The following is a 24,621-nucleotide window of genomic DNA, read 5'->3' as shown; positions in this document are numbered from 1 at the left end:
TGTTTATACATCATGTGGAAAGGGAGATGGGGAGAAGAATGTACAGCCCAATTGCAAGGTGTTCTCTGTTCCTACACCTATATGTAAAGGGAACATATACCTGGAAGACAAAACTTATTTCTGGCTTATCAAGTAATCAGCTGCTCTCAGACCTAAAGACTGAATGTTTGTTCAGCAACCTCACATTTCAATTCAGAGTAGTGGTAGCCCTCCACAAATCAAAAATGCAGCGACTGTGTGAAGATGATGTGTGACCTTTTATTATTCAAGAATCTACCCTAGTTATGCGGAAATATAGAAAATATCCTGAATTTCACTTGGAAATGTGTTTGTACCCAGTGGAACACTTGCTAGTGGTGAAGTCAGAACTGCTCTGCTGGGCAGTGGTTTAATTTTCCTGAGCTTTCCCTTATGTCTGTCAAAATGTCAGCATGTCAATTACTTGTGTTCGTTGCTCTCAGATGGTTTGGTGATCTTTGCTGGAAAAGGATTGTAAAGCTAGGTGGTGGTGGTTGTTGTTATTATTTATTTTCATTGCTGTTAGCTTTGCAATATCACTTTTTGAAATGCAGAACAATTTAATTTTCTTTTTAATTTAGGAAACCTGTTTCCACTGGTCTACATAAAGATTAGGCATTTGCCTCTATTCAGTCTTTGTAATTCTTGGACCCATAAAGTCCAGTTCAGTACACAACACTATAGCTAAATAAATACCAATGTGCCCTTTGACTTTGGCAGCCTTTACAACATTGGTACTTCTGACATGAGAATCTGTTAAAGCATGGGATAGGAACTTTCCTCCAGTTATTTCCCCAAAGCAACATCTCTTTTACGTGTTAATTTTCTGCCTGTAGTTAGCGTGGAGTATTTATGACACCAAAGTATTAACTTCAATCTGCATTACTGCTTCTGGTATCCTATAAATATACAACCAGGATGTAGACCTGGTGTAGCAGTGTTGGGAGGTACCCAGTTTTCAGCGACGTAAACCTGTTGCCTTTCTCAGGCACCAGCAAGTTTTGGAAATGTTATATATAATAAGCCTGTCCTGGATAATCTGCCTAGAGAATGCAAGAGAGACATCCAGACACTTAAATTAGCCATTCCCTTCATAGAGAAGGAGAAATGCGACTGGAAAGAAGGTTGCAAAAGCGAAGGAGGAGGGGCCAGGCATATCATTTAAAGTGTTGAACAGAGAAGCTGACCTGAATTGGGCTAAGGATGTGTATAGTCTAGCATTCTCTTTTTGATCTATATGAAGTTATCCTGAAACAACGAGCCATTCTAGACAATGAGTAAACTCCCCCTACAGAAAGTTTCTTCTATTCCTTGCAACATACAGTTCTTATGCTGAGGCTGAGAGGCTTTAGAAACTGTCAGAAAAATAACAAAGGGAAAAAATAGTGTTATCTAGTCACATACCTAGCCAAGTTAGAAGTTAATACACAAATTAAAGGCAGCCAGCTGTTCATAAAGGAATGCTAACAAGCAGTGGGAAGTAATCAGTGACTTTCCTGGAGGATCAGTCTTGGGACTAATCTTGTTATTTTCTTTAATACCCCAATACCAAAAAGAAAAATGAGCTGCTGAATTGATAGCACAAATTTGGGAGCTTTATCCACAGTAGGAGGATATTTCTTGTTTCAATTTGCTGTCTTTCGGTAATCAAAATCTTTGAATCCCTTTGTACTCTTTTTCTGCATGTAGACTGAGTTGTGTGAAAAAGTACCATTTTTTTTTGTGAGTGTAGCTCACGTCTGGGGCCTGATCTCAATCAATTCTGTCCAGTAATCAATATCTGAGATGCAGCTCCACTGTCACAATCCAAATTCTTTTCAGATCAATTACATATCTCTCAAACTAAGGGTATACTGGTAGATACTAGCTGAGGTACAAGAATTCTCTTGCATAAAGCCTGTCTGAATGCAAGAGAGACCAGTTGTACTGGTCACATACATTTAAATGAGCATAATGATTAGAAATGCCTTGCAGGGAGTTTTATGCCATCCAGGTTAACATCTCTTTTGCTATTTTTTATGCATTTTTCACAGACATAGTGCTTTTGGGTCCCTAGGTTGCTGGCAAGGGATCACATTAATATGGTGTTTAGGATGGCTAAAACTTGCCAGCCCAGATCTTTGAAAGCACCCCAGTACAAGCCTTGCTGTTTTCTCCTTGTTTTTCTTACCTTGAAATGAATCTGTAAATTGGCAATCAGTGTGGAAACAGAAGTTGATTCAAATACATGATTCTGCTTATTAACTTTAGCTCTTTAGAGTGTCTGTCATCCTCTCTGATAAAAAGCAAAACCTGTTAACCTGACGCCCTTTTAATTTAAAAATTAAAAAAAAACAAAACAAAACAAAAACACACAGACAAAAAAAACCCAAAACCCAACACAAAACCAAAAACCTATTTGGTTACTGTGCATAAATTGTTGTGGGATTTGAAATGCAGGTAGCCTCTCTCGCTCCCTCCCACCTGATAAAAACTATATCAAATTGTTGAATTGCAAGGAATACTACGTGCCCTACATCTTCAGCTTTGTGGGGCACAGGATTTGTGGTTGTGGTAGCTTTTTTGTCTTCTGCTTTATGTCAGGCGAGTGCATGACTTATTTGCATTGTCATTGGCGCGAGTGCCAAAGATAGTATTACTTTTAATATGTGTTTAAATGGAGTTACAGCATTTTAGGAACGTTACAGTTCTTAGTCTTGGTTCAAAGTGCATCCAAGTCAACAAAAAAGACTCTCATTGGCACGGCTTGATAGTGGCTCATGCTGCCTACAGGCAGTGGCATGTGCTTCCCTTCTGTCAGAGACTGATGCTGTTCCAGTACTCTGATTTCCCTTACACAAGCTACCTCATATCTTCATACATAAATGCACACAGATAGAGCAACAGTTCCTGTTTCCAAGTTACTTTCCAAGAAAACAAAGGTACCGTAATCAGTCCTATCAATAGGTTAGGATCCAAAGGGCCTAATCAGCTTGGTAGACAAAAGCTTTTCACAGTACTGATTACAGCGGGGGCCTGACCATCAATTAAAACTCTCTCTGAACCTTTGTTTTTCAGATAAGGAAGGGCACATAAGGGAAATTTTAGAGAAGATCCAAAAATAGCAGGTGGCTGTCACTGCTGCGCTGTGCTCAGTTTTAATCACCAGATTGGAGAAATACCATGTCTGGGTTGCACAGGGATGTACGAATGTAGGTCTGGTGTTTAAATGCCAGAGATGGGTAAGGAGGGACAGGGGTTGTATGTATGAGACTGCAGCTCCTAACAGACCTTTCTACCTCAGTTTTCTCATGCAACATGCAATGGGTGAATATTGAAGATGTTTGCTTTCATTCACCAAACTTAATAAATCAGAAGAATTCGGTCCAGTACAGATAAATAGTGTATTTATCCAGCACACGGACTGTTAGCTGTGCTGTTTGGTTTTTGTATGGGGTTTTTGGTGTTGGTTGGTTTTTTTGGTTGGTTTTTTTGGCAGGGGGGAGGTTTGGTTGTTTTGGTTTTTTTTTTAATTTGTGAGGGTTTTATGCTTGGGTTTGGTTTCTTAGATTTAGAAACCTTTGGTTTTCTGCTTTTCAGTTTGTTACAGGTGGTAAAGAAGGCATGTCAGTTTTCTTTGGTATTGGTCAAATACCAACTAAAAAGACTCGTATTTTGTTCATTGTAAGTAATTGCCATGATTTCAGGAACAACAGGCTTTTCTTTTGAAAGGGGGAAACCTAATTAATACAAAGACCTCTTTCATTGCTGCTATCTCAACATCAAATGCATGATATAAAAAAGCTATCCTCCACCAGAAGCCACATGCTGCCTCATTAAAAACAAAACCAGGAAACATTTTATTTACTTTGAAAAAGACCGTATCAAAATAGAAATAGGGGAAGGGAGGAGAGGCTGCGGCTGTTGCAGTCAAAGTTTCAACTACAGAGCTCTGCTTTTTTGCCTTTTTTTTTTTTTTTTTTTAAACGCTTGTCAAATTTGACAAGTTTATGCAGCTTTTGGTTTGCGGAGGTGTGAATATGTTTACATATATTTACTGGGTTTGTTTCATGCCACCAGATAGTACTTGTTTAATAAATCAAGTGGTGTTATATAAGGTTAGAAGTGATGGTCAAAACCCAACATTCTTGGTTTTTTTTCAGTAGTGGGGCTGTCACTTGAGTGTGGATTTCAGTTCTCTGGCTTCCAGGGCATATGCTTCAACATGATTAATAAATTCTTTTAGTTAATCTGAATGGCAGTGCCACTTAATGTGCAATTGGATGAGTCAAAACACCATCCAGCCCAGAACTGAGGGCCAAGCAATCTGTACTGTATTAGCTTTGTGCTGATGCCAAGCAGTCAGCCAAATTTGAGTCCACAAACTGAAAGTAAATGCATTTCACTTAATTATGTATTTTTGGCTATTTAAATATCCAAAATAATTTTCACCAATTACACGCATTTGCTTTGTTTTCTACTACAAAAATCAAAAGGCAATTCATACAATTAAGCTGATCAAAAAAAGAAACTGTTTAATAGTTATTGTTCAACAGTATTTGAAACTCCCAAAAGAAATCAGTGAACTTGACTGCTTTGCCTTCCATGCTTGCATCCTACTCACAAAATGCAAAAGGATTCCGTTCACTCATTTCTTGCTGGTTTTTAATTCATAGAGATAAACCAGCTCTGTGGTTTTGGTGCCATCTTCCTACATCATTCTCCAATAACTTATGGCCTGTAGGAAATCTATGCAACTTTTATGCCTACCAGTAGCTCAAGCTAGATGTTCTTGTCCTGTCTTTCTCCAGTCCCGTCTCTTTAAATGTTTTCTGAAACCTCATGTGACATTCTAGTCTGCTCCGTCTTTATCCCCATATTCCATTCTGAGAGAGGTCTTTTGGATCTGCTGTGAAACACTGGACCAGCAATAGAGACGACCACTGTCTGGATGACTGCCTTCTCTGCTCTTACACCACCACCCTCCTATTATAGACAAGGTGGTAGAACGCATCCACATATCTTCCTGGCTAGGCCTGGTCCAAGACCCGCAGTCAGACCCCATGGTCCCTTTCTGTTCATCGATGCCTGGTCTAGAGCAATGCTTTGCTTGGATCCATGTATGCTCTTTCTTACGGTTGTTTTTCAGTATCAACTGCATTGAGTCCAATTCAGAGTGAAAATACTTGTCTGCATATTTGCGTATGAACATGTTTGGGGCCTCAAAACGTTCAGCTACTATGTGAAGAGTGTGGAGGTCTGGGGTTTTTCTCTGAGTGGGCAAAAGTGGAAGAGGATACCTGAGGGGTGAAATGACTGAAATCCCCTGGGGCTAGAAATTTACATTAAAAAGAAGAGAGAACTAAGAACCTTCTACCTCTTTGCTACTAATTGACCCCTTCAAGCTCTTTGAGGTGAAAATATTGCATATCCGTATAGCACAAGTAAGGGAAATGTATGTTAGGGAAGTCTGGAGCACGTGATGCCTGAGAAAAGGCTGAGGGGAAACTGGTTTGTTCAGCCTCCAAAGTGACCGGGCGATCATATTGCCGTCTTCTACTTCCTGATGGGAGGGCAGAGAGGAGACAGGACCAGACTCTTCTTTATAGTAAGCAAAGATAGGAAAAGAAGCAACGATCACAATTTTCAACGCAGGAGATCCCAGTTTCACACTGGGTAAGAAAATTTGACCACAAGAGTGGTCAAGCACTGGAAGAGGTTGCCCAGAGATGGAGTCTCTATCCTGGGAGATGCTCAGCCTAGACTGGAAAGGGCCTTTAGCAACCTGAGCTAATATAACCTACTCTTGAGCAAGAGGTTGGACTAGATAACTTTGAAAAGCCCCTTCCAACTGAAATAGTTCTGTAAATCTGTAGCTCTTACTTACGTAGTCTGTGAGATATTGGGGTTGATTGAGTGCATTACTGTTTTGGCAGGTGCGAGGTCAGGTGAGGTCTAGGGGAAGGAAAGTGTTTAGAAACACCATTTAATTTGTATAGCTTCCTTAAACTTTATTTGTCTGTGCTGTGGTTTTGAGAGGCTCTATAAAGTTGTGTCCCTTCTTCTCTTTTAACTTGAGGATATAGGGTTTTCCTGTGTCTGCCATTAACACTATACATAAGTGCATCTGTGTTGAGATTGATACCTCAGTGCAATGGGAACTTTTAAAAGACTGAACTGGACATCACTGGTGCACTCAGTGAGCACAGCAAGACACAAGTTTCAAAAGATAGGCTCGAATGGCTTGCCGCAGGAGGGTCTTGGAGGTAGAGTACAAATTAAGATATTTTATGTATTCTGTCCTAATTATATTCTCATGCTCAGAAAGATTAGAGAAAGAACAAACAGGACTTTGTTTTAATAAGAGATTAATAAGGACATTGGGGAATGGGCACCTACACACGGCTTTCTTCAAACACAGAACATGCTGTAATGCATAATATTTCTAAAAATGGGAGAAGTGCTGAGATGTTCAGATTGACATTTCAGTACCTGTCTGATTTCAGTGTCTGTCTGAAATATAGGGTTCAATAATCTTATTATGTGTGTCTGGCACACTCCTCCTCCTTTAGCAATGTGCCTCCTATAACTGCTATAATAAGACAGAACAGCCAAAGCCTAATTCTCTGTGCCTCATCCTATCATTCAGCGAAGTTATATCGTCATGAGATGCAATCTATTGTTTTCTTTCCTGCTGTGTGGTATTGATTTTTCTAACCTTTCCTAATGTTAAATTTGTTTGGCTTTTTTAACTTTCTTACCAAAGGTTAATGTTATTAAGTTGAGCAGGTATATATAAAAGTGCAAGCATTATTGCCTATCTTGCAATTGTTATAGTATCCTTTCATTAAACCCTGGCTGCATTGGAAAGCTCTGTCTTGAAGATTTTTGTCATTCGGGAATACGGTGAAGGTTGACAAGAACTGCATTTGAATTGTCATCCAATTCTGTGGTATAAAATATTGGATTTGATATGTCAGGAGCCACAGATATATCTAAAACTCTCTTACCACCAATGAACATGAACTGCACAGTCATTAATTCAAGCGAGGCCGTAAAGAGGATGCAGGAAGATGTAAGTGCTGCTGCCTGTCCACTTCTCCAGTATGGTCTGACCATGCCGGTCTCTTTGTCATGGTAGCAAAAGGAGCAGATCCACAATCTCTGCCAATTCCAGAATGGCTTATCTACCTGATGTGGAAAGAGAATGAGAAATCACAGTTTAATTTGAAGGAAGTGGTGGCTTTAATGGTGGCACACTGTCAGCCTTTTTCCGTATGATCTACAACAGTACTTGTATAAAGTGTCAAAGGTGCAGACAGTGAGTCAACAGTTTCAGGATATCACTGTTAAGCCAGGTTTTGGTTTTAGTAACTGCTGACAGAGTACCATCCTGATATCAGTATCATGGGTACGGTAACCTGCCTTTAATGAATTGTGCATTTGACATCCCGTTTACATATTTAGATCACGTTTCTGTGAGGTATCTTTGAGGCCTTTTATTGTGAATATGTGCAAAAGACAGTAGCAGGGCTGAATGTAGGATGCCTATGTGTGATGTATCACAGCTTTCTTCTGGAACTGCGGTAAATGACCTTCGGTGCTCTCCAGCCACCATGCTAACATTATCTTGCCTTGGTAGTACCTTGTAGTTGTTCTGAAATGTTTTCTTATTGAAGAACGTCCTGAGAAGCTAGGCGAGAACTATCCTCAAGTGAAATGTTTTTAATAGTACAAAGCATAAAATAATAAATAATAAAATAATTTTAGCTGTTGTAGATCATCACTCACAAAAAACAGAATTGCAGCCTACCTGCAGCTGCCAAAACCTGACTGTCCAAGGAGGAGATCAGGATTGTTAGTGACTGCAGGAAGGAATATTTCAAAGTCCTGGGAGGAAGTGGGGGTTAAATGTTTTATTTATAAATCGGTACCTTTCTGTCAGCACTGTGGGGCCAAGGAATGGTCCTGGCAAAAGATAAAAGACCTTCCTTCTCTACTGCTAATTTAAGAGCTGGTAACTCATGTTCTGTCTCTTCTCCTGTGCTCGGCAGTAGCTGTCCCTGCCATTGATTTAGTCTTCATCTGTCACATTCTCATGCTGTTCAAAGGCTGATTGTGCAGGAGGTTCTGTCTCTTCACAGTTTCTCACAGCTTGCTCTCTCTTGCCACTATCGATGCTGATAACGAGACTGTCTGAGAGCACCCTGTTCTTAGAATGAGACATCTTTTTACTTAGGGGGGCTTTGATTAACAAATTCACTTCAGTGATTTTCAGGTCCAACTGTGAGCTTTCTGGGTGGCCCCGAACATCCCTATTCCTTTCTCGGGCTCCCTTGATGTCTCTGGCTGGTGTTGCACAAACTCACATGTTCATTACAGGCTCCAGATGGCTTCTGTCCCTTCTCCCTCTGCCAATTTTATGTTTCGGCCTTTCCTGGTGAAGAGTGGAGATGTGGCAGCTCTTCAGATTGTTTGATACTTAGCCCTGAGTCCAGGCTCCAGCTGCGTTTTCCCTGGCCTCTTCGTGGTGGCAGCAGCATCGCTTCTGCAAGGGAGGTCTTTGATTACATGTGCTGATGTAGCTATATGGTGCTTCACATCGGTGGGCTGTTATTACTACTTGAAAAGGCATTTAGAGCAGTATTGGGTATCAGAAGGGCTACTGCTTTTGATCAGGTTTCCTTTCATAAGTTTTTGAGGAGGGAGGAGAAGGGGTATAATAAAAAGCACGCCATTATCTCCTCCTTTATCTCTTCTACTTCATCCAAATCCCCTACTGCATGATGGTTTTGTTTGAATTCTATATGCCTTCTGGCTGTGCAGGAAAGCATTTCAGTGATACTGTATGTCTTCCTATTGGAGGCTCATTATTTTGTTGCATGCAATCCACTAAACTGCGTCCATGCACTGATCTGGAAAATTTTGTCTTCCATAACGTTATTTTTAACGCTAAGGTAGAGGCAACTTTAACGTTCTGGGCTTTTTTCTAATGTTGCAAAATAATGTACTTTATACACACAGACGCACATACAAAGATTCTGTAGTCTGACTGTTTTTCTCTTATCAGTTGTTATTGTGTATAGCAGAAACATAAAATCTGTCACATAAAGACAAAGCTAGGGGACTTTTAATGGGACCTTGAAGTGGTAGGAGAGGAAACCTCTAAATCCAGCGTGTATGGTTCTTATTTTAATTTACGATGCTGTATGGGTGTTTTGTATCCTTGAAACCTCTTTAAATAGCGAGTTTATGTGGTAGATATACTCTACTTTTCCTTACTCAGCTTTTTATCAGAGTCTTAGGACTTGTGTTAGGTCTTAATTAAGAAATCTGTACTCCTGCTCTTTTCCACTTTAACATGCTCTCATCCATATTACCCCATCACAAGGAAATTGTTGTATCATGGCAAATTAACTAGTACAACTGCACTGGTTCTGGGAAGCTTGAACGCTTTTGTATGCTTACATTTATACACATTTGAATATACGTAGCATAAACGTAGTAATGGTAGCACCAGAGAGGACAGACATTTTCCTGGAACCTGATCCTGGAAGTTACTCATCACTACACCAGCACTTGTCCATCCAGCAGAGCATCGCAAAACATGTTTATCCAAAACCACAGACGTACTCAGTGGGTTTTGAATATCTATTCCTGTGCCTATCAAACTGCTGTTTCATAATAATTTGTTCAGCTGAGACCTATGGTCTTTGGGCTCTGTAAGGGTAATAGTCTTTTACTTAATTCTGCATCTCCATGAAGAGACTTTCAGAGTTGTTGACTGCAGTTAATTTAACCAAAGACAGTTCTCAAAATTGAAAGATGACTGACTTTTTTTTTTTTTTTGTCTCTCTGTTTTGCTGCTTCTTCACTAGGGATGCGAGTTAATTGAGACCATGGATCAGGACCTCACAGATTTCACCAAGTGCCTTCAGATACTCCAGAAAAAGATAGAGAAGAAGGGCCTCCAGGTAAAGGCAACACATCTTTTGTCTCTGATTCTTAGTTATTACTCTTCCTCTCAATGTATTTAAGTTTATGTTTTAAGTTTGCACTGAAATGAAACAATATTTTGTGTAGCCTTGCCATTCTGCGGTTTTGCCATAATTTACTGCACACCTTGTAAGCATTGATGGTTCTGCTAAAAGGGATTACACAACGTGTCAACGAACAAGCATTGGCTTTCTTAAAAGGCAGCTTGTATTGATTTCTGTTAATGAACTACCCAAAGTGCAGAAGAGCTGTTGTGGCTGGTGTTCAAAGCAAGAGTCCCACCTCAGCATGTAAATATATTTTCAAGTCTTGGCACGCTGAGCCTTGATGTTCATCTCCTTCCTCTCCTCTCCCAAAGGTGAGTAGGGAGGGGGAATCTTATCCTGCCAACATTACATATGGTGAGCAATACCTCCTTCTGCAAAAGGTTCCCCTGGAATCAAAGGGAACCTTAGCAGAGCGAGCAGTGCACTAAACTTAAAAGGAGCCATATGGAGTTGTCAAGCTGCTCATTTCATTGGGAAGGCAAAGGAGGCAACATACCCCCTCCCCTTCCACAGTTTGGTTTCAGAGGCCCGCTTGTTTCATCTCTCTGAGACGTGCAGTTAAAATTCCTTGGGAATTTCCAACATGATGAGTCAATGGCAGATGTGCTCTTGGGATTGCTGCCCTTTCCTCCCCATGGAGCAGTCCCTCTTAAAAGTTAAGCTCTCTCTTCCGCTCTGTACTTACTGGTGAAAGGAACTGAGAGGAAACAGCTGCTGCATCCTCTTACCAACAGTGAGGGCAATAGTCACGTAAGAAAATGAAAACAACAGCACAAGAGGGAGGGAGATGTGTGAACCTCCTCTTTTCCCATTTTCATTGTAGCAGGGTAGGACAGTTGCCTGACTTCCTGTGATCACTTGTACTCCAACAAAGCATCAAGAGATGGAAATACCAATACCACTCCCTCTTTCTTCTCTTCTCGCTCCAGGCTGATAAATAATTAATCAGTTTTTGCTTAAGTTATTTTGAAATGTCTTAATCTTCTAAAGGAAATATATGTCCATGGGACATTTCCGAGTGCTGTTGCACAATGCCCATCTGCAATTGCGTCTCCTCTTGCCACCCTCAATACATGCTGGTTTTCATCAGGTTTTTTTTCCCATCAGTATTGACAGAGACTGGAGAGTTTCTCTCCATACACTTCTCCTCTCTGTCTGGCTGTGAGCCAGAAAACTCTTTATATGATAGTTTATTTTTTTTCACCCCATAATTTATCATCACAAGAGCACAGAGGGATGTCTTGCCATCTAGTACATGAATGATAATGCGTGCTGTCGGAACGGATGAGCCACCTACACCTAGGATTTGTTTTGACTTTGACAAGTAAGGTGCTTCCCTCTTAACAGAATTACCCTTAGAAGGAAAGAGAACTTGAGTGTTTCCTGGATTCGGTTCATTATCAAATCCCAGCTATTGCTATAAAGGGATTTTTTTTAAGCTATCACAAGAGGTTTTATAATGAATAATCAATGTGCGGTTAAAATAAGAGCAAGGGGAACATGACAGCTACAGATGTGTTTCAACAATAAGTAGCCTATTTGTAAAACTTTGAATTCTTTGATCACTCTCCTAGGTAATGCCCTGTTAAGTTGACTAAAGGATACTGCATTGTAATCCTTGATGATATTTTGTAAAGTACAAGCCAGAGTGTAATTGCAGTAATTGTGTAGAGTTCATGCCAGTGCACTGAACCTAAGATTTCAGCTCAGTTATATTTTCATGCTATTACATGTAAGATGTGCTTTAAATACAGTCTGAGCTTTTCAGAGGTGCAACAAGTAACACAGATATGTTTTCTAAAACTAAGTACCATGTTCATTAAATCCCAGCTGCTTATTGCTTGCAGTGTCTGTTCCATAAAACGTAATAAGATGCTATCAGCTGATTCATGCACACTAGCTAAAGCATAGATTTTTATTTTTGGTCTTCTGCATTTTCTGGCATAAGGCATTTCAAGAAGTTGTCGATTCAGCTTAGGCAAATAATATGTCAAACTTAAGCAAATAGAACCCAGAACTGTATCACAACTGTACACATCATTAGATTGGGTTCCAATTTGCCCTTTGTTCAGAAGCATTAGGTAAAATTCATTAGTAGAAGGTTTGGTGATTCTTCTGGATGTCCTGATAATGCAGTGCTTAGCTTAATGCCTGGTCCCCCAACAACCCAGAGATTCTGAGCACTTGCAACATTTACTGGCTTCCGTTTATGGATGCAACCGCTTGTCTCCTCTGAAACTCTAGCCTCTTTGAATACCTAAATTTGCACTTAATTTAGGCATCTTTATGGGTAACATTCTTTCATGAAAAATGTCAAGTGGTAAGAAAACAGACTGTTCAAGCCATAGATCTAAAAACTTTGAAGAGAATGCAGATTTCTTCACAGAAAGCTGCCATTGAATTCTGTGGTCACTTGGGAAGTAGATACAGCTGAGAAGAAAGGAAGGGGCAGGATCTGAAAACTCTGAAAGTGGACGGAGAAGGGGTTCTTCATCTGCATTTGCATTTTTGGCCTGAAGTACACACTTGCACGTCACAATGTGGGGAGTTTTCCTTCTGGAAAAAATATCATAAACTCTTTCCTTTTAACTGAGAGTGTTCACTAGGTGGAGTATGTCTTCCTGGTTCCAGGAAAAAAAATGTATGCCTCCAGCTTTGATTTTTATCCACTCTGTCTGGCTTATCCAGAGCAGTTGTCAAAGAGGAATATGTCAAAGAGACACTAGAAATCCTTTTCCCCATGATTTATAGTTGAAGTTACTGAACAAGGAAAGTATCTCTTTAGTATCGTATAAATAAATTGATACTACAGTCATGCTGTTTGCTGCTCTTTCCGCTGCTGTGTTTCTGCTGCTCATAGCAATATGTTAAGCTAGGAAATTAATTACATTCAATAGATACCATGGATCCACAATCCTGTGACATAGTTTGGTTAGAGAATAAGTTACATTTATCCGCTCTACTGAATGGATAAAATTTCTACTCTGGTCTATCAGTCACCTATATGGAAATTCTACGTGAAGGAGGTTTTTGAGCTCACATGAACATATGGGGGCAATATTTTGTTCCAAAGGAATTACGTTTCTGTAATTCACTTTCCATGTCTCTGCACCTCCATCCTCTTCCTTCTCTTCCTTCCTGCTCACCCAAGTAGCTTTTGCACAAATAACTTTAGAACAGAGGAATAGAATACTGAAAGATAATCACATCGAACAGCTTCCTTAGAGGTCACCTGAGTGGGAGTGAAGGTGAGATAAACACTCAGTGCAATCACTGGAGAGAAGGCTACAAAGGCAGTTTAGATTTTACTGGTTGTTGGAGAATTCAGTTTGAGAAGATGCCTTTACCACAAGGAAAAATGCAATTGCAAGTTGACGGTCACCATCTGGAAGAAAAATCACCTTGTTAGTTCTTGAACTAACAATATAAACAGCAGTAATTCTGTCTTCTAGAATAATTAGCCAAATTCATAACTGCTTTTTCCTCATGACTCAAATAAAAACTCTTAGAATAGATTCTGAGTCCTCAGGGTCATTGATTTCTGGTTTACGTTGCATATTTTGGTTGCATAGCCAAGTCATGCAGAAAGCAGCATTGGGGTCATTTTGTGATCTAAGCCACCTAATTATATGTATTTATAATTATATACTGCATTGAATGTTAGAACAAGCAGTACCCTTTATATGTGCAAGCTAGAATCAGTCTTAATTTTTCCTCTCCGCAGCCCTAGTTCATTTGTGAATTGCATTGTACTGGGTGGGTGAAGCAGTGAAGTACCACCAACAGAATCTGACTCCTGAAGTTTCTTTCCTACCTAAAGGCTGTTAGATATTTCTCCTTCTCTTTCTGCATGACTCTCAGGATGCATGCACACACATGCACATGCATGTATGTATATAAACGCACAAATTTTCTGGCAGTATACCCTCCTGGCCCTATGTGATGCTTTGTTAATGTATTAATAACTCTGCCTTTATTTCTGGCATGTGTCTCTTCTACATTGTTTATGGTCTGTTGAACGCTTACATGTGCACATTTTGCTTTACTGCTTTAATCACTCTTTTATCCATTCTGCGGTTACGTGAGTACTTTCCTTTCTTCATTACAAGACCTTCAAGTAAACTTATTTACAGTGGTTTCTGTCTGCTACTACTTTCTGTTCTTAATTTTCTCTCATGTGACACAAGGTTTTTCAAGAAACCATTTGAACTGGTAAAAGGATAGGCACGCTTACAATATCTCTCATTTAGAGATGAACAGATCTTGCGTTAAAAGTGAACGTTGTTATTTTCAATTTGCGGATCAGAAAGCAGAAGTACAGCAGCAACTTGTCCACCGTCTCCCAGCATATACTAGTGCTACAGTTGGGGAGGATCCTCCAGTTCCCAATATTCATCAAGTGTTCCTTCCGTAGCAGTGTCCCTGGTCTGACTCACAGGCAGCTGATAGCAGCTCACACCAGTGAGAGCGGGAGCGTGCATATCAATTACACAGCTCCAAGAAGAATCTTCATAATGTAAAGATAGATTTAAACCATTTTCTTTATCTCGGAGTTACAAACTCTGCTTTCTGTAACTGTTTCATCTAAAATACCATTTAGTCTTAAAACTAAGCTCTGGGACTTTTAATTAAATTTTATTATCTTTTCTGCTTAAAAAAAGTTAAAGCAGCTCATTTGGTTATATGAGATAAAGATATAAAAAATGAATTTTATTGAAACCTACCTGCCTTTTAGTGGTTTAATGTTAGTATCTTTAAATTGATAAAAACATCAGTGTCAATATGAAAAAATGAAAAAATCCTAACCAACTCTTCCTAAAAACCCTTTGCAGTAAAGGGATACTATACTAACATTTCCATTTTAAAATTACACTTTAAAGGTTCAATCGGTCAGCAGTCTAGGATATTGCTTCTTTTGAGTGAATGCAAACATTCTTCTCTTTACCCTTTTAAAGAAAGTGTCAAATCAGTCCCCTTTCTTTTCTGTTGAGGGAGGCTAAACTAAACATAATGTCAATGAAGTCCTGTGTTTATTAAATGCTGAAGAGAAGACAATGAAGTGATGTTCGTGTACCACCTTCAGCTATGCAGTGTTCAAACAGCTTATTAAGCACTCCCTGGTTTGTCTTTACATGTTTTCCTTCCTTTCCTGAAGGAAAACAGAAAATACTCTAAAACAAAAATCAGAAAATACTTTAAAAGAGAATAAATTTTTACAGAAGGAGCAGTCCAATGTAGAAAGCGTATAATTATTGCAAGTACCAGGCTCCATTTAGCTTAGCTTTGGCTTTGTCTATCAGTTGAGATTATTCCTGACAACATGACGTTTTTGTAACAGTAAATATATTAGCTTCAGTTCCAGACTGAATCATAATTTTGCTGCTCATCTCAGTAGCTGGTAATTTCATGCTGAATCACTACTTGTTTTGCTTTCTGAAAACTTCTGGGGACCCAGAACAGTAGCGGGAATGGCTTTTATTGAAAAAACTAGGAATGAGGACAGGCTGTTACCAGGATTTGGGAACAGGGAAGTAACTAAATGCCATGAATAGGGGCAGAAGCAGTCTGGAAGTTAACAAAGCTCGCATAGAGCTGGAGTGTGAAGCTTTTACGAGGACTCTGAAGTTTGCGTCTCTATCTCCAAATTCCATATAGGAGGCAGGGCTAAGAATGAACCTGTTCAGTTTTGATGGCACTGTTGAGTTTTTCTTCTTAATGCCTCACAGGAGGAGAACAGAAAATGCAAATGAGATATATTTTAGGGAAGTTAAATACGTGTAATGAAAAGGTTTCTATACTGTCAAGTGCTGTATCAAAAGATTTTCATGAGTTATTAATAGTAATCCTCTTCATAAATCCTTGCTGTCAGAAGGAAACAAATGGATCTAAAGTGTTTCCTGTCAAATCCCACTTCTAAAATGTAGAATTTCACAATGCCTTTCAACAGGAGTAAATCCCTCCTATAGCGTGTGCAGACATATCCTTGAGTGCTGACTATTTTGATTCTAAGGCCCAAATCCACCTTCCAGGAATGCAGTATCTAACCCCTATGTCCTATTGTTGAATTATTTTAAGGCTTCCTATTGTAAAGGTACGGCAAAGTACATTTCCTGTAATACAGGATATCAGAATTTGCCAGTTACTGAAGAGAAACACGCTGATTTCATTATTTTCATAAATAACTTGTTTGCATTTTTTTCTGCTTGATACATGAATACTGTGGGGATATGAAATCTCCAGTAAGTTATTTTTATGAAATTCTGTTTAGTTAATGGGACATAAGTTTATAATTAAGCATATTAAGAAAACTGTGCTGGTACAGCAAATCAGCAAATTTTAACTGCAGATTATAATAGTCAGGGCATTTTTTACATCTCAAATATGATTTCTTTGTACTTAATTGAGATGCTCGTCAAGAATAAATGACAGGTTTTTGAATATTGGTGAGATAGTTTCATAAAAACCTGTAGCAGTTTTCTACATTAGTGAGCGTAGAAACACTGGCTTTAGAGAGAACAGTTTCATAACTTCATAAACTACAGGAGCCATTCACAGAATAGGGCCCGAGAGACACGGGAAAAAATTTCTGTCTTTAGTTTCAGGTCTTATATCTGGCCGTTCAAGCAGTAGGTGAGTGAACAAATTTACCTTTTTCTGTGGCTTCTTTTTTTCATCCTGTTCAAGGAAACGTATTTAACCTAAGTATTGCATATAAGAACGCTACCTTACCGGTTTTGTTTGGTTGTTGTATTTTTTCCCGTGACATTTCCCCCCTGTTTGTAACATCGTATGGCCTTTGAATTACGGAGAGAAACAGTGAAACTGTAATATTTGTCAAATATTTTGAAGCTGTGTTGGGTCTTTTTCTTTTTTTCTTTTCCTTACCTAGAAAAGCAGTATTGAGAGCAAAGGGGAGAGGAAGGTATTAAGACTGTTGCAAAGTAAAAGTGTGTGGCTGGTGCTACCTAGAAATGGTTTAGCCTGTCGTGAGAACTCACTGTCTTCTGCAATCCTTTGACTTTCCCTGCCCCTAATTTTGCACCTCTTGGCTGACACCAGCTGTGTTCAAGAAGGGGCGGAGGGACTTAACAGTAATTTAAGTCTTCACAAATATTGTGAAAGTAGGGCAGCCTGGTAATACTTTAAAGGCACCTACACTATTCCCACTGTAAAAGGGCAGTAGCACAAGCTCAACTGAAGTAGGGGTTGAAGGGTTTTCATAGCAGAGCTGCACTGGCAACCAGCTTTGCTAGTTCTGATGCTCACACTGTTCTTTTTTTAATCAGCTGCCTTTTAATTTGACTTTATCACTGCTAAGGAGGAGACTCGGGGAATGGTCTCTTTAACTTGTCTAAAGAACCCATTGAGCTTCCCTTTTAAACAACTGAGCAACTAAGCTCTGAACAATTAAAGCTCAATATTTTGTGCAAATTAAATGTGAGCATAAAATGTTTACAGCTTCACAAGCACCTCCAGTTTAAGAAATCATGCTACATTTCTTTTTAAGGGCATGGCTAAATTTGTGTGGTCTAGAGGACAGTGTGGAAAAAATAAAATAGATTCTGTAATGAGTGTAAGCTGACATTACTCAGGCTATGTTTAGCTTACCTGCTACAAATACTGAACCTACTTTGAAAAAGAAAATTGGCATCCAAGACCCTAACCTAATTCCTTCAATATAAGAATATCTCCAGCCTCTTAGAAACAAATGTATAAATTCAGGATGTCTTTCTGCAAATCTGCACTCCCGTGGAAAAAAAAAAATAATTCTGTACTGCCCAAGTATTCAGTGAAATTACTCAGAAGAGAAACCATTCACAGAATAGGGCCCGAGAGACACGGGAAAAAATTTCTGTCTTTAGTTTCAGGTCTTATATCTGTCCCTCGAGTATAATAGGACAGGCTATTATCCCCTTGTTCGTCATGAAGATTAATGTTCAGACCAGCTGAAAATATTACGGTTCTGTTGGGACCTATCGGGAGTTCTTCAGACCTGTGTGAACCCAAGTTTAAACTTTTTAAATAGCAGAGCTAACGTCTCGTCCTAGTTAGGCACAAATGCCTCTTTCGCCATTGCTTCCTCTGCGATGCTGCTGCAGGAGAGCGAGGATGCCCTACGGCTCTGCATTAGTTGTGGCGCCTTTTATACGGACTTCATTGCTAAACGTTAAGATGCACTGGGAAAGCGCCTGAGCCATTAACTCTTACTGAGATGAAGTAAAAAAAAAAAAAAAAAGGCATCACCCTTTAATGGAAATGGAGATTTTTAAATTTCCTTTTCTGTATTTTGTACGGAATCTTTTCTCTTAAAAATCTGTGATTCTTTCCTTTAAGTTTGATGCCTAAATTTAACGTGAGAGAATGGAAATTAAAACGGGCAGAAAGTTGGTTTTAAAGAAAAGACGCATCTGGCTTAGGAAGCCACAGGAAAAGACCTCACCTCTCGTGGTGTTGGGGTTGGCTTTCTCTGTTCACCCGGCTATGAGTGCCTCTGGGCCGCTGGCGGAACGTTTCTCGTTAATGACTCTTTTCTACAGAAAACCTATCCCAGTACCTCGGAACACCACCGGTTGGTTTAACCTCCTTTGTAGGTTTTCCAAGGGCCTGGGCAAGAGCTGAAACAAAACCACACGAAGGCACGGTGGGAAAGGAAAGGGAGCTTTGTGGTGGAGAGACAAAAGGCACCTGTGGCAGACACCTCTTACGTTGGTCTCAGCCTTCTAGAGAAGCAGAAATAATAATGAATTAATGGACGGGGGTTATTAGTTAGGTTGAAGTAGGGACTTGTGTCAGGTTTATGTGCCCAGCAGCAGGCGGGGGGCTGCAGGGGTCCCTGTGAGGCGAGGCCAGGCCGGGCTGCCCCGGGCCGGTTCCGGCCGGCCCCAGCTGGCTCCAGCAGCCCCAGCGCGGGGCACGGCGGAGCCCCTCAGCCACGGGCGGGTGCCTTGGGGAAAGTGCCGCTAAGAACGGGCAGAGGCTGCCGGGCGGTGAGGGGAAAAGTGTGAGAACAGCCCTGCCAGCCCCGAGGGAGAGCGGGAGGAGGGGCTCCGGCCGCGGCCCCCGCGGAGATTCCCTGGAGAGCCCCCGCCGGAGCAGGTGGATTCTCCTGAGGGAGCCGCGGCCTGTGGAGAGCCCCTGCCGGCGCAGGTATCCACCCTGCAGCCCATGGAGGACCATGGTGGAGCAGATATCCACACTGCAGCTGGTGGAGGGCCCCATGCCAAAGCAGGTGGATGTGCCCTGAAGGAAGCTGCAGACTGTGGAGAGAAGCCCACACAGGAGCAGGCACCTGGCCGGAGCTACAGCCTGTGGAGGACCCACGCTGGAGCAGTTTGTTTCTGAAGGATTGTACCCCATGGAGAGGACCCCACGCTATAGCAGGGGAACAACGTGAGAAGGAAGGAGAGGAGGAGAGGAGCTGGTATGGGCTGACCACAGCCCCTCCTTCCCCTGGACCGCTGGTGGGAGCGGGGAAATAGAGGAGTCAGGAATGAAGGAGTGACGTTGGGCCTGGGAATAAAAAGGGGTGGTGGAAAGGTAGTTTTAGTTTTGTCTTTTTTTTCCCCTCTAACTTGATTTTTAATTGGCAATAAATTAAATTAATTTTCCCCAGGTCGAGTCTGTTTTGCCCGTTATGGTAATTGGTAATTAACGATTTCCCTGTCCTTGTCTCGACCCATGAGCTTTTTCATCTTATTTTCTCCTCCTGTCCTGTTGAGGAGGGAGAGCGAGAGAGCGGCTGCGGTGGATGCCTGGCTGACAGCCAAGGTTAACCCATCACAGGACTGTAAAGGAAATCAAAGAGAAGTTGTCAGGGCTCATGGAGGTGTGCAAAGGCACACGTGCTCTCATTAATATGTGTCCTGGGATATATATCCTGTTTGTGGGCAAGCAGGCAGAATTTACAGTGTCTCTGATCCATCAGATCCTGAGTAGCCAGGGACCTTCCTGTACAAGACTCTTTGCCAGCATGCTGCAGCAGGAGCCATGGTCCAGGCAAGGCTCCCTGATACGCACCGCAATCTGTATCCTTTTTGGGGGAATAATGGAGGCTTTTAGGGAGAGTCTTTGCAGCAAAGAGCCTCTTCCTTGTGCAGGGCTCTTCCCACCTGCTGTCCCTGCAGGACTGGGTTAACCTTCAGCTGGATGGCTCTAGTCGAGGAGTGCAAGACAACAAGCATCAGCATGGCGGGATGGGTTGTGGTGGCAGAGAAGCGGTGGGTTGTGGTTGCGTTGTCCTGCTGACCTTATGACAACAGGGAAACATGTTGGAGGGATGGGAAGGAAGGCTATTTTGGGTGGTCTTCATTTTGTACCTGCTGTTTGTCTGTGTTTTTAAATATAGATCAAGTGCATTCAGGTGTAGCAATGCTTTTGGATAGTAATCTGAAAGAAAACAGACAACAATATTTTAAAAAATATGCTTTTGGCTTTATACATTCTCATCTGAAGACTTTGTAAAAGCTACTTTTGGATTACATTGTGGATTTCTTCGAAGTAAAGACCGACAGCCAGACTTAAGTGAAACGTGAAATACAAAACTCACAAAGAACAGATGCTCTTGAAGAAGATAGGATCACTTTCTTTTTCTCCCTTGAGTTGTTCACTGATGGTAGTTTTTAGTTTGTTTTTCCTTTTTTTTTTTTTTACTTCTGGAGGCAGTATATGAAGAGATTAAAAACATAGCATGTGCCAAAAACAGCTTTTGGCACTAGATGTGACTGGATATGAGATCGTTAAAGAGATTTTCTAGACCATTTTAGCATAATGGCATAATCCTTTGAGGACTTCTTCTGTTGCTGCTAATACAGATCCAGGGCTTGCTTTCTTAGGGATATGATAGTTTACAGTGACTGGTTTTACATTTCTGTGGGGGTGATACTGCAGTACGCACTGCAGATTACAGTGGTTCAGCTGTGGGAGCAGAAAGGTTAGCTTGACAGGTGTGAATGTCTTGTCATACTGTTTTAAAAGAAGAGAAAATGACATGATTTTTCAGAAGACACGTGATTGATAGTCCTGGAATCCTTGTTCATGCACCAAATAAATGCATCAGGGACAAAACTAGCATGCATTCTCCTCCAAAGCCTCAGTAAACAGATTGCTCTAAGAGTTTTAGTGTAATTTTGCCTACTCACAACAGCATGGTAATGGTCTGGAGTAGGGACAAGGCCCTTCACCCAGAAAATTTGAGGCAATAAGAAGTTCTAATGACCCTGATCTCGTAGGCAGCAGGAATTGTAGACCTGCACTCCACCTGACCGGCAGTAGTAGAGCGGGAGTTAGCTCTGTCCCTACTCTACCTGAAGCATAGGGAGTACTTTTTGACCAAGGTTAGACAGGAGTATTCAGCACAAGAGCAAGCAGTTGAATTCAGATTGCTTGGGGTCCAACAGTTCACGTGAATTTTGTAGATTAGGTTTCTGTAAATAAGAAAGAATAAAGTCAATGATTATGAAGTTTATGTTCTGCAAAATTTATGCCAGATGATGTTATATACACCCTCAGATGTTCCATTTACCTGCAGGAAAGAGCAAAGCCAAAGCACTGAAATGAAATCAAGTCATTTTACCAGAGATGAAAACACAAGTCAATACTAGAACCAAGATTAAAATGTTTCCAGCTACTCAAATCTGTGACTGGATTTTAAGATCGCCTTTCCCTTTTCCATCTTACTATCATACATGTTTCTTGTTTTAAGCAGACAAATATGATCCATTTGCATGCTTATTGTCATCAGCAGAAAGAATGAACATCTCATTTGAAATTAAAAGGGTTACAAATAGAGAAAGCACTTGGGTGAAAATGTAAGAAAATGAACATAAAAAGCAGGAAATGCTTTGTGAAGGAGATGGGACAATGTAATATAAAGATTAGTGGAATCAGTGAGGTGACGATGAATCTGATTGAAGGTTATCATCTCAGGTACACGGACAGGATGGCAGCCTTTGGCTGAGAGCTGTTGTTCCCATGAAGAGTCAGATGGCTGAAGCAACGAGCAAATTCTATCTAGAGTAAAGAGGATTCTATCAGAGCAAAGTTCAGATGCTGCTGTGTGCCTGGGCATATCATTTCCGTAGGAAATGAATGCCATACCTTTTGAGTAAAACACTGAGTTAGAGAGCCAGTATAATCAACTAAAATGGACAATATCCTGCTATATATACAGCATAGGGTTGTAGGTTTTTAATAGCTCATTAAATTTATGTTGCAATTTTGTGGATGATATAAAAAAATGACTGTGATCTGGCCAGCACAAGATCTCTAATACAGCTGTGGGAGAATGAGCCGAAATCTACTCTGGCTCATTTGTTCTCAAGGAGAGTGCTTGCTGTGTTTTAAAGTCTTCAGTACTGAAGCTGTTGCAGAGACCAGAAAGGATAGATCTGGATTTTCACAGCACGTCCTCAGTTGACAAAATTGCCTTATGAAGAAAAAACTTGCTTTTCTTGTAAACGGGTCAAAATTGATAAAGTGTCAAAGCAATAATAAATGTAACATTCACACTACTACTTAATTGTTTGCTTTTCAGCATGTAATATACTTCAATATATATGTATCTCAGCATATAATATACTTCAACATACTATGCATGTTACTACAATAATTTTATTCTCTATATCATATTCCTTCAAAATTTTAAATTAAGGGAATAGGATTATGAATGGTAGGAAATGAAGAAAGGCTGTGAAAGGTGAAAAGATATCACTAAAGTGAGAAGGTGATAAAAGGAAGCTATGTTCGAATCAGATAGAATATCTGACCTGTAATTGGCATAGAAATATCTTAGGTATTAGCAGTGGGTGGTCTCCATGGTCTCAGAGGGAGGGACGTTTATTCATGGCTCTAGAGATTCTACAACATCTTGATTCCTGTTGCATTCCATTTTTCCTTTAGGGGAGGCCTTCTTCGCTGTTGATTCAGTGCTAGTGATTGTTGTCAGTAAATGTGTTCCCTTTCACCTACCCACCTTTCTAAGACTTAGGCACGTTTGTTTGCAAGTTGTCTGGCTGAAACCGAGCTGATGTGTAAGAAAGTCCTTTGAGATGTCTGTCCAGAGCCCTACCCGTACCCTGGGGAGAGGATTTCTTACCCAAGAGCACAGTTTTGAAAAGAATGGGCATCCTTTGCTGTCAGTTCAAGTGTTGGACTTGGCTTGTAGGTGTCATGGCGAGGCTGACATTACAAAGCTAGATATTGCATTCTTTTTGCTCATCCAAGGCAGTTCCCAGCTTCCTGTGTCCTTTCAGCCTTCTCCTTAAATACTTGCTCCTCAACCATAAAGCAAAAATCTTCTTTGTATTTAACCCATCCACACCAGAAAGAGGAATGTCAGCTGGACCAGTTTTCACAGAAAGATAGTGTTTACCATACCTGGAAACAATTTACATCAAGTTGTCCATTTCAGTAGTCTCTGTGAGAGTGGAAGCAGGGACCTGAGCAACATCATTCTGATGTTGTGGCAGCCTTTTACCCTCCTTGATTACAGCCCTAAATAATAACTTAGGGGAGAAGGAAGAAATACATCCCTTAATTGCCAGTACAGTCTTTCTTTATGCTTCCCTTCTCCTTTTAACTGTTGTGCTGTTTGGTAGCACTCCTAAAACTCTTTCAAGAGAGACTAATGTATAAGTGTATCATTGAAAGATCACTGAATGCCACCCTTAGATCTTCAACTCTTTCTAAATTAAAGCTTGATGACCTTTAAGGATGCTATGCAATATGTTTAAGTCAGGTTATAGATAGTCTAAGAGAACACAGTGCCCTCAACACTGTGCCTGCAATAATCTAAGCTTTTCTTGGTAGTTATTTAGGATTTTATATCCTTTTTTTCAGGAAATGAATGACACTGTGTGAAAACAAATTGTGTAAGGGAACTGTTGACAGGACATTCAAGTGAAGCATGGACATTTCAATTGAAGTACAGTGTGTTAGTCAAATGCTACCTGCTGTGCTGATTAGCAGTAGCAGTGTAATTCTGTAGCCTGTGTTATACAGGAAATCATAGTAGAAAAATGAATAGCTTTACCTGTCTGAAGTGTGGGAATATATAAATGTCCTCTGCTTTGGTATTCACTTTGTCTTAGGTTTTGGAATGGCCAAGAGTTGTGTATGTGCTTTCATGGCCCATCCATTTTCTTAAGTGCTTGGCAGAATGAGAGGAGCCGTGATTGCAGGGAAGGAACTGATTGTTTTGTTAGTTTGTGATTTTTGTGTTGTGGTTTTTGGGTTTTTTAACCACAGGTGATAGCTTTAGGATGAAAAGGCTCTTGAGGTTTTTGTTGGACATAGCCTCTCTGTGTTTTTGATAAATAAACAAAGTGTGTATACCTAGGCCTTCAAATAGAGGCTTTAAAAGTCCTACAATGTCTGCATGCCTGTCACTGCTGCCAAGACTATCCAGTGAAAGGCAGGACTGTCAGCCATCATAGAAGTGCAGAATTTTAGTTTTTCTCTCTGCCTGCTCCTCTCATACTCCAGCTGGTTTTGTTTGTGTACCTGTCACATACTTGTATTTTTCATTTTCACAATGCATGCAAACCCTAAATAATAGCTACATTGCCTTTTCAGATATATTTAT

General features: G+C 40.5%; 1 protein-coding gene across 5 annotated transcripts in view; it reads left to right on the top strand.

Moving 5' to 3' along the window:
- The window catches only part of TPK1 (thiamin pyrophosphokinase 1), a 306,866-nt gene that overhangs the window by 175,157 nt on the left and 107,088 nt on the right, over positions 1-24,621 (top strand). For all 5 annotated transcript variants that reach the window (XM_063325637.1, XM_063325636.1, XM_063325640.1 and 2 more), the window contains one exon: positions 9,876-9,971. In XM_063325637.1, the coding sequence (XP_063181707.1) occupies positions 9,876-9,971 (96 nt within the window). The remainder of the gene's footprint in view (positions 1-9,875; positions 9,972-24,621) is intronic.

Source organism: Chroicocephalus ridibundus, chromosome 2 (assembly GCF_963924245.1).
Source record: "Chroicocephalus ridibundus chromosome 2, bChrRid1.1, whole genome shotgun sequence".
NCBI classification, from domain to species: Eukaryota; Metazoa; Chordata; class Aves; order Charadriiformes; family Laridae; genus Chroicocephalus; species Chroicocephalus ridibundus.
The sequence above is the reverse complement of the archived record's forward strand: the minus strand, read 5'-3'. Positions and strand labels throughout refer to the sequence as shown.